General features: G+C 36.0%; 1 protein-coding gene across 1 annotated transcript; it reads left to right on the top strand.

Moving 5' to 3' along the window:
• The first annotated feature begins 2,714 nt into the window (after positions 1 to 2,714).
• On the top strand, positions 2,715 to 4,429 carry LOC130957857 (isoliquiritigenin 2'-O-methyltransferase-like). Its single transcript, XM_057884702.1, has 4 exons — positions 2,715 to 3,132; positions 3,424 to 3,744; positions 3,992 to 4,056; positions 4,130 to 4,429. The coding sequence occupies exons 1-4, from the start codon at positions 2,715 to 2,717 to the stop codon at positions 4,427 to 4,429; spliced, it is 1,104 nt and encodes a 367-aa protein (XP_057740685.1).
• Positions 4,430 to 11,375: the final 6,946 nt, after the last annotated feature.

Genomic DNA, 11,375 nt, shown 5'->3' with positions numbered 1-11,375 from the left:
TGAAAGCACTAAGGCAAAAGGCTGTCCCGAGTTGTTAAGGAAAACTTAACTTAAAGAAAGGGACAGTCAGCCAAGAAAAAGGTTTTTCAAAACAAAGATCAAAAAGGTTTTTTCTAAGATTACTGAAATCTTAGAAAAGGGCTACTACAAAGTGTCTAATTTCGAGGGTGAAAAACTACCCAGGTCGCAACACACCTCCAACATAAGGAGATAAAACAATTCCTTATGAAAATTGATTTTCTACAATTAACACACACCAATTGAAGCTCGATAAACCGCGAAAGTCATGGGCCGATCATATAGAAATCGCCTGGATGAAGCAACGAAGAACCAATTGGTGGAAAAAAGTTACATATGCGAATTGGAAAGAAAACACCTCGAAACAGCTCGGGCCAAACGGGTTGAAAAAGTTGTGTTTAGAACAAGTCGCAAAAGTAACTTAACTAAATATGCCACTTGAGGCATAAATACGATCTAACAACTCGATCCACACGGATAACAAATGGATCGTACAAAATCTCAAGCCCACAATCTCATCTCTACAAGTTCTAAAAATAAACGACCTAGTCGTATAAAATGGAACACTTTCACAAAAACAAGTTGTTCCAAGAAAACTCGTTCTAGCATTCACAACAACATAAGGATAACTTGGATTAAACGAGTTATGCCAGTCAACCATATTTTCAACGAAATTGTGTTAAGCACAAGTCGTGTCTATCTAAAAGCAAAGCTTTAAAAGTGATTTGTATCAAAATGAATCACTTCAAACGACTCGTATAGAAACGAGTTAAAAAGGAAGGATTGTAAACATTTTTGAACAAAATCGAAACGTAAAAACTATCCTCCAAAACAACTTGGATAAAACAAGTTGTATCATACACAAGGACGACAACCTTGTAAGAACTAGAAAGGGGAGGGAATAAGCATATAATCCCTTCACCTAAGGCGCCAATTTATGCTCGACAAAGCGCAAAAATCACGAGCTGGCCTTTTCAATGGTCGCTCGGATAAAGCGACGAAGTATAAATTGGTGTCCAATGGTTATAATACGGCTTGATGATTTAAAACAACTCAAACCCATGAGTTGAACAAAATCGAGTAAAAAATAACCATATGATCTAAGTAATTTAAATTGCGCAAAACAACTTGATATATAACGAGTTGTGCTTCAAAAAAGTGACTTGTATAAAAAATAAGTCATCTAGAAAACTCAGAATGAATGAGTTCAACAAAAAAAGGCTTCATTCGAAAATTCCTTCTGCTTGATTGCTCGAGTCCGACTTCATAAAGCTCGACCTCGAGCAGGGGCATAATGGATAAAGCAACGAAGTCCGATGGTTATAAAGATGATCTGATAGTTTAAAAGGACTCAAGATAAACAATTTGTACTTGAAACAAGTTGTGAAGTCCTAAAAAACAGCTCGAATTTAAATGATTTGTATGAAATTAGATCAAGAAATAGCCACGTTTTAATTAAACGATTTGAAATGAAACAAATCGTAAGACCTTAAAACTACTCGCATCGAACGAGCTAGATGAGGTTATACTAAAAAATAATTACGAGTTTTGAAATAAACGATTTGTATCAAAACAAGTCGTAAGAAATCAGAATAAGTTTCAGAAAGGTGATTTGTATTAAAACAAATCATGCATCCTCAAAACAGCTTGAACTGAACGAGTTGTACAAAATTAGGATAAGAAATGTTTTTTGGTTAAGCACGATGTGCTAAAACCAGTCATACAAAGCCTACAAGCCTTAAATAACTCAGAAAGAACGAGTTGTACCAATCAGTCTTAGAAAAAAGACTTGGCCAAAAACAAGTCATTTAAAGAGGGAAAAGTATTTATAGCACGCCAGGGGCATAAGGGTAAATTGACGCGATCATTAAAGAAACGCGCTGTTACCAATGTAACTGCTCCCACGTGTAAATGCGAAAACCCCAACAGACGCGGCGTTTGATTAGACTTGGCGGTTAAGAAATTTAAAATCACGTCAGTTTTAAAAGTCACGTCAGCTACAGACCAAGTTCAATACTCGAATCCAACTCTTAAGAAAAAGAGATTGAACTCGAGTAGGGGCACTGTTCATACACTGGCCCAACGCTAAGGCCCAGGTCCAAATACACCAAAAGGCCCAATCCAAAGATTGGCCTTCGTTATTCACCGACCTCTTTAGAAGAGGTCGGACTCAACACAGACTTCTTTCCAAAGAAGTCGGGCTCAAGAGATAGCTGGCAGATAACACTTATTCAAATAAGTAACTGCCCCTAAAATCTCTCTAACTACTTCTAGAAGCCATATCCCAACAATCCCTAGATAAAAGGGATGGTTATACACCTAAAAAGGTGGCACTACTCCAACGGTGGTTATTGGATCACCACTATAAATACCCTGACACCCCTCAGGTATCTCTAAGTTCCAATACATTCTAAACCTGCTTAACCCCATGCTGACTTAGGCATCGGAGTGTCTTTGCAGGTACCACCCCCATCTCTTGGAACACACAACTCGGAGGCGGCTCCCAGACGTAAACTAAGTCGGAGACCACACTCCTCCAGTGCTTGGGCCTCAAACAAGTCCAACCACCGTCCGGTTCTAGGTAAGCCCCGGAACAGGTTGGATGCTATATATATATATATATAGTGAGCGTTAGTCAATTAAGCAAGATCATACAAAGATACACTATAAATCAGTATATAATTATATATAGCAATATGAGCTCCAGCAATAATAATTCCCAGAAGAAGGTTTACCATGATGCTTTCACCAAAGCTGCTTCATTCGCATTTGCTCAGGTGTTTCCTGCAATCTTGAACGCTGCTATTGATATGAACTTGTTTGATATCATATCAAAGGCAGAGAGTTCGTTAGGCATGTCAGCTTCTGAGATTGCATCTAAGATTCCAAAGCAACACAGCGAAATGGGTAGCAGACTTGAACGCATGCTGCCATCATTGGTGGCTCGTTCTCTTCTGACTTGCTCCATTCGCACCATTAATGAAGACGGTGACACTGAAAGAGTTTATGCAGTTTCTCCTGTTGGACAATACTATACAAGTACTCATCATGATGAACAAGGATGCTCTTGGATTGCATTGTCAACTTTATTCTATCGAGGATATCGTCATGTTTGATAACCATGAATACATTACTTAGCTTTAAGTTATTATTTACTTTATTCACAGTTCTTATAACTGAACAAATTAAATTATGTGTGTTAGAAATAAGAGACTAAACTGGAGAAAGGATTTGTGTGTTATCGAGTGTATTCAAGTTATCTGTTTAAGTTGATACAATATAAAAGAGTATTTATAGATGTTAAGGGAATCGAAATTATAAAAATGTAATATTCTATAATAAATATTCAGATATACTAAATAATGTTAATTGATCCTAATTATATTCTAACAATGTGTATAAATAGGAAAGATACGAAAGATGCAATATTGGATGCTAACAATCACAACCACTTCCAAAGAATGTATGGAAAGATGGCATTTGAATATATGGAAACAGACACAGAGTTAGGTAACCTTTTCGGAAAAGCAATGTCTCAAGCAGGGCCTTTAGGAGTGAAATCAATCCTTGATGCATATAAAGGAGGCTTTGAGGGAGTATCAACGTTAGTTGATGTAGGAGGTGGATATGGACAAGTCCTCAAACAAATTCTCTTGCAGTATCCATCAATTAAAGGAATTAATTTTGATTTGCCTCATGTTGTGAAAAACGCACCCCCTCGTCCAGGTAATGTCCGCATTATTATATTTACTAATGAGGAGTGCTAGGGGCAGCAACTTTTGTGATTTGAAGTCATTAAGTAATTATTAATGATGTTTTTAATAGCGTGAAATTTCATCCAATGGTGTAGGATTATTCATTTTTGGTTTGCTGGTTACATGTTGGTCAGAATTTAATAAAGTTGTTGGCTCTCTGAACTTTTCCTTCACTAATTTATTTGATCTCATGTAATTATTTTATTTTACACATGAAGGCATAGAGCATATCGGGGGAGACATGTTTGAAAGTGTTCCAAAAGGTGATGCCATTTTGATCAAGGTTTGTAGCTGCAAAAGAATCATTTAAATTTCTTTATCAATCTATTCATTAAAATAATTGATTATTTGATCAGCATGTATGTCATAACTGGGGAGATGAAGAATGTGTCAAGTTTTTGAGAAAGTGCTACGAAGCTTTGCCAGCAGATGGGAAGGTTATAGTTTTGGAGACTTTAGTGCCAGAAATTCCCAAGTCAACATCAAAGGATATTTGTGCTGTGGACATGGATAAAGGTATGTTTCTAGTTCATGGTGGAAAGGAAAGAACCGAGAAACAATATGAGAAATTATGCAAGAGGTCGGGATTTTCCAGATTTAAGGTTGCTTGCAATGATTCAAGTGCCATGGATGCAGTGATGGAGTTTTACAAATAAAAATGAATTCCCTTCTGTAACTTGTTATCCTTGAGAGTGGAGTTGAATGTCTGAATTTCTCTGTAAAATTTGGTGTAATTTGAGAAGGTGAAAATAATGAATCCAAACTAACATATATATATATATATATAGCTTATCAGTTATGTTGCAACTTGCATGGCCTAACTAACTACCTAACTATGTAGAGAGAAGAAACAACAATGCACTCAAAGTATCGGGAATATATACACGTGTGTGTGTAAAATGGAAGACCTCTTAATGATAGAGAACAAGGGATCGAACAACTCATATATATATATATATATAATTCTTACATTTTGCTATCTTCGTCTAGAAGATAAGCTTCCAATTTTCCACTATGTTATAAATAAAAAGTAGTCTAATTAAAAAAAAGTATTATCTAACTTAGCTTACATTGTATGTATCATTATATCGTCGTATTTCTTTTTCTGTTTCACTATTTTTGGTTTAGATTTGATATTACTATTCTGATGAAATTGTTCAAGTCGTTTACACCATTTTACGTACTTCTAGTGAATGGTTTAACGTATGTTTTCATCTATTTTTATGCATGTTTTGTGCATGTTTGCATGTTTTGAAGTGAGTTTGCATATATATAAATTCTATGTTGTATTTCAAGTAAAATTATTTTTGGGTGTATATGACCGATTTTTTGGTTTATAAGTCGGAATTCAAATGTGACTCGTGCTTCTAGTGGCATTTTGAGCTTAAATATCATTCTAAACTCATATAATATCATGCAATTCAAAAAAAATAGAGGTGTATGTGACTGATATATATATAAAGAGTATTAAAGTGTAACTGGTGCTGTTATGCTTGTGCTTGACCTTGTAGTGTCATTGTATGCATGTTTGGTTGAGTTGAATATCATTTTGAACTCATTTAATTTAGTAATTGAAAAAATAATAAATGTGTATGTATAGGACTGGATTTGGGTGTATAAGGCTGTTATTTGGGGGTATATGTGGTTGGTATTTGGGTGTATGTGTCTATTACTTACCTAGTATTTTTATCTATTCACAGAATTATTATATTCCTTACAGTAAAAATGACAACCAAGAGCCAAGGTGAAAAAAAAAATACAATCTAAGCGCGCGCAACCAAGAGCCAAGGTGAAAAAAATACAATCTAAGCGCGCGCGCGCACACACACATATATATCTCTTAAAATAAGTCAATTTTTTCCTAATATAAATATAGGTTATTTAAATGACTCTCATTTTGTTTTGTTTACAGCAAACCAAAGATTTAAAATGTGCCACGCGACTATCGAGTGAAAAGTTTGAAACGATGAGCAAGGCAAAGAAGGTCATCATTCGCGAATTAGGATTTGGTGGCCTCATGCATATCCCGCCAATGAATGTGCCACACAAACTTTTAAAGGAGTTGGCTAATTCCTTTAATTTGGACAAAAATAAATTGGACACAAGCCACGACTCGTTTAAAATTAAATCGAAAACAATTGGGCTGCCCTTGGCCTCAAGCATCAGATAACTGATTACGGAAAATCTCTATACTTGCATTCTCTGTAATCTATTCTGATCTTTTTAATATCTTATTCTGATCTCATGTAATCAAGTAATAAATTTAGGTGTATATGAGTGATATTTGGGTATATTTTAAGTAATTTGGTGTGTAAATTATTTTCTTTTTTATAGGAGACCTATTTCCCAATAAAGTGAATTTTAAGGATCTTTTGAGGAAAACAAAGTCATTTTTAGAAGGTTCTAGGGGAAGACATTAAAGAATCTGACCGACGAGATAATGAATATCAGTGTTGGCAACGACCAAGATCGCCTGATGTTCAAGAGGATTTTCATCCTCTATATTCATATGACGTTCTTGTTGCCAACTACAATAAACAAAGTATCTCTTGTCCACCTAACTCCAATTTTTCGGATGGACATCATAACGGAGGGCAATTGAGGCACCCATATGCTCAATTTCATCATCAAAGGCATAACCAATTACCGTTTGAAAAAGAAAAAATCGATTGACGGCTGCCTCTATGACTTGATGATAGTCTATTTTCATCTAACAAAACACGCAGACAAGAAGGCAGAAGCAATTCCTGGACCTCCCTGGGTTAGCCACTGGAATAGAGAGCTGCTGGTTGCGAGAATCAGAACAGAGATTGATGGTCATATGGTAACTGAACAGAATACCTTCTCTAATTTGGGTAAATTTTATTTATGTAGATGGTGTAAACTAACGTTTCTACTGTTTTAGGCCATCATCAACAAGGTGGAAGTTAAAAAGAAGTTAAACGAAATGAAAGAAAAAGAAAAAAAGAAAAAGAAGGAAAAGACAAAAAAGAAGAAGGCAAGTTCATCCGAGAGTGATTCATTGGAAACTGAACTTGATTTTTCCTTTGAGTCTAAGTCTGAATAAGACTCAGAGGAAGCAACAAAAAGAAGGAAACCACCTACCAAGACAGCTAAAATGTAAGTAATATTTTTGGGTATATTTTGTTATTTTTAAGGTATTTTTTGTTAATTATTGTTTGCCCTCCAGAATGGTATCCAGAAAAAAGAAGCAGATAGATTCCACTTCAGAAAATGCAAGTGAATCCGATGATAAGTAAAATTCTGAAATTATCATTGCATCGCTTTCTTTTCTGTTTATTATCAAAATTTGATGTATTAATCAATTGTTTCTCATTTAATTTCAGAAGTGAAGAATCTTCACCAATAATAAAACAAAAATCAAAGAAAAAAACTCAGACTCCAGCAAATATCCATTGCTTTCAAGAGTATTTTATCAATAATTTTGTTGTGTTTGTCTGATTCATACTTTTTTTATTCCCAAGACGCAATCCAAAAAAAGAAAGCACATTATTGAGGATTCGTCTTCTGAAGAACAAATTCAATCCCATAATGTGTAAGATACTTTGTAAAGCTATCTTACCCTTTATCGTCAAAATTATATTTGTTAACATGTTCTTTTGCATGTACTTTTATAACTGATATTAGAACTAAAAAAATAGAAGAATTCTCAAGAGAATCAAAAAAGAAGAAAACCAATGAAAAGGCTGCTGCACAGGGGTATGTTGAATTTGGGTGTATATTACCAATTTTAAGGTGTTTTGGTTGCTGATAATTGTTCTTACTTTGCCAGGATAAAGGAAATTGGGCTCCCATTAACGAAAGGTCACTATGACTTATCCGAAACGTAAGATCCTTTATTTGATAGAATTTTGAGATCCTGATTTAATTAAATAGTATTTTTACTGAACGATGTTTATTCTATGCTTAGAATGTCGGAGGTGAACTTAGAAAGCGATAATGATCCTTTGTTTCAAGCACAAACAGATCAAAGCAGCGTAAACAAACCTGTAGATAGTATGTAATTTCTGTTTCTAATACCGGTTGTTTAATTCTTTTTTTACCATCTGCTTCTAATTCTGTATATATATATTTTTTAAAAAATCACTTTAATGTTTTATTCAAGAAAAAAAAAGCAGAAAAAAAATCTGCAACTACGTAAGTTTTCAAAAAACAAAGCCTGTGTTTTTTTTCAATTCTTCAGGTGTATTTTGACATTATTTGGGTGGATTTCAGGTTGAGTCTGGAAGAAGAATCGGTCAGTGACCCAACTCAAAAGAAAATGATTGTTGTTCGGATGGAGACACATTCGCAATCTGAACCGCTTGATATGTGAGTTTTACAACTAAATTTCAACATTTTAATCATATGTTTTAAGGGGATTTCTTAACTTTTTTTATTTTTGTCTTGTTTAGAGTTTCGATTCAAGTATGTATGCTTCTGTCCTAGACAACAGCAGCAAGCCCTGTGCCACCAGTTGAACCATTGCCCCCAAAGTCTCCGAGTGAGAAAATTAGTGAAGAAACAACTAAGTGGTGAGGAATAATATTTGGGTGTATTTGGTTATTATTTGGGTATATCGTTTTCTTATTTGGGTGTGTCTCTTCATAATTGAGCTGTAATTGATTTTTTTATTATTTGAATCCTTTTCTCTAACCCTACAACACTCCGGAACCCTAGAAACCTGCTGAAAGCACACCAACAGTACCACCAGCTCCATCTAAAATGTAAGTTCTACACAATATAACTCTCTTTCGATAGCATACATCTATTTTTATTCTTAAAATATCATATATGTCAACAAGCAGTAATTCACCCCCTGAAGTCACTACTGCATTAATGATGATCGCCAACACAGCATCCTATGTACCAAAACAATTTCCAGCGCCGTCATTCAGCCTCGGCTTCACTAATTCATGTCAAGAAGAAACGCTGACTCAAGAGGGGCAACCAGGATCTCATAAGGGAAAAAGTCATGAGACACCTATACTAATTAAAGAATTAGAGGAGCTGGTGGAGAAAATTGCAAGCGCTAGGGTTAAGGCAGCAATGGACTTTGTAGAGGATAAAAGTCCCCCACTCGAAAAGCATCCGGTTGACCAAATTTTTGAAAAGTTTGAAACTCCTACAAGGAGGAAGGAATTGTCGGCTGAGATGAAAGAGAAGTGCTACATTTGGGCCACACGTGTAAAGACATACAAGGATGGAAGTACTAATGAGTATGACGCAGTGTGCACCTCAATGCCCAACAACCATTGATACTATCAAAAATCCACTTTGCATCTCTAGCAGCTAGCAAATATATCAAAGTTGAGGTAAAATTAGGATAAGATTAATGATTTTATTATGACATGTGACTGCAATGTTGATTGATGTGATTAATTTGGATTGTTTTTTAGATTGTCAATGCTATGTGTCTGATTCTGAACAGACAAAATATTAAAAGATTTGAAGAAGTAATTTACTGTCTCTCCCCTAATATTGTAGTAAGGTGTACTGGACTCAATTTTAGAAGAATACGGCACTTAATCCATCTTCTCATGCTCTTGTTCTTTGGCTTCATTTACCCATGTTTCATTAATGTTCGTCAAAATTGACCTAATCAATTTACAGTTCACACCAACATGCCCATAACAACCGCACGTATTGCGAACCAACTCAAGGCTTTCATATTCAACATCCAAAACCCTCCCATTACCTCAACACTACGAGTAATGGAAATGCCTAAATCATTCTCTACACAAGCCCTCGCATATTTCCCTCTCGTTGCCATCTCAATTGCTACATCAACTTTTACTGGCTTCCCCACTGCAGCGGCAATCCTCAACAATCAACATAGCCTTCTCATAATAGTAACGAATCTCTAAGCCATAAAAGCGTAACCATACCATGGTGGATCCAAAAACCTCTCAGGTGACCATGGCTTTACAGCAAGATAGAACCTAGATATCATCCAAGGACCACCAAGTAAAACCCTCTCCCGATCTTTAAAAGCATCAAACTTCATCAGGAAATAACCATTTCCTACGTCCAGAATTTGAAACACACCCTTCAATCTCCACACCACACCTAACTTATGCACCATTGCCGTATAACTCATATGTTTGTACAAGACTTTGACGACGATGGCCTCTTTATATGGTTCAGATAACACCGCTAGCCTCTCTCCATCTAAAGCCTCATCCCAAAACATAGGTGACGGAGACTTCTGGCCAGTCACCATATCGCGGAAGAAAACCTTTTGAAAGTTATGTTCCCCGTTAGAATTCCTAGTAGCCTCCTCCTTCTCATCAGATACAACCCCCCAACGCTCTCCCCTTATTTCTATCGCGGACCTCACTGCATATCACCCTCTTCGTAAACTCTCTGCTCTCCCCTTCACTCGTAACTAAATCCTAGCAGAGAAAATTGCCGCCAAAAAATTAATTTGTTAATTGATTTTTCATTTTATATTTAAAAAAGTAGGACACTAGAGAATCTTAAAAAATAAAAAAAAATCAACTAATATAAACTTAAATACAAACGAAAACTTAAAAAAAAAAATATCAAGGTATTTTAACTGGACTATATATCACACCTATTATTACATATATCTCATCTACATACAAACAATAAGACAAGCCTCTACTTATCATTTTATTTATTTATTATTTTTTGTTAAAACCCGAGCAAGACTAAAAAAAATGTTGTTTAGCACCCGTTGTTATTGGGAGAAATGTTGTTTATTACCCACTATCAACTTTATATAGATATAGATAAGATAATCTCAAGTTCCCAATTTAATTAACTTTGTGCTGATCAAAGATGTTCCTTAATTTTCACACACTCCATTTCACCACATAGTAAAATGCATTCAAATATTTTTTCATAATTAAGAAAATTAAAAATACTTACTGTTACGGTGGGTAACCGGAGATTAATAAGATGGATGGCTTTGGTTGGCCCAATCGTCCGCGGATGGTCGCTTCCGAGCTGGTTTGCACGTTGGAGCCTCCTTCCGACTTGCGCTCGTGAATGAAAGGGGGGTGGTACCTGCAAAGACACTCCGATGCCTAAATTAGCAAGGGTGTGAGCAGGTCTAGAGAGTATTGGGCTTAGAGATACCTGAGGGGTGTCAGTGTATTTATAGTGGTGAGCCAATAACCACCGTTGGAGTAGTGCCATATTTTTAGGGTGTTAACCGTCCCATTATCTTAGGGAGGTTAAGATATGGCTCGATAAAGTAGTTAGAGAGATTTTAGGGGCAGTTACTCATTTGAATGAGTGTTTATCTGCCAACTATTCTCCGTCCCGACTTCTTGGGAGTAAGTCGGGTTTGGCACCGACTTCTTAGCGTGAAGGTTGGTGCTTAGTAAGGCTCAATCCTCTGGGCTAGGCCTTTTATTTGGACCTGGGCCTTCATTATTGGGCCAGGGTATGAACAGTGCCCCTACTTGAGCCCAAGATTCCTTTAGTGCTTGGGTTCAAGTATTTAACTCGGGTTCGTAGCCGACTTTCTCGGAGTAAACACGGGTTTTTAAACCGACGTGATTTTCGCGACCTTTTGTTTCTGACAGTTACGTCTATTCAAGCGTCGTGTCCGTTAGGGATGCACTTAGGGAT

Source organism: Arachis stenosperma, chromosome 10, assembly GCF_014773155.1.
Source record: "Arachis stenosperma cultivar V10309 chromosome 10, arast.V10309.gnm1.PFL2, whole genome shotgun sequence".
NCBI lineage: Eukaryota > Viridiplantae > Streptophyta > Magnoliopsida > Fabales > Fabaceae > Arachis > Arachis stenosperma.
The sequence above is the reverse complement of the archived record's forward strand: the minus strand, read 5'-3'. Positions and strand labels throughout refer to the sequence as shown.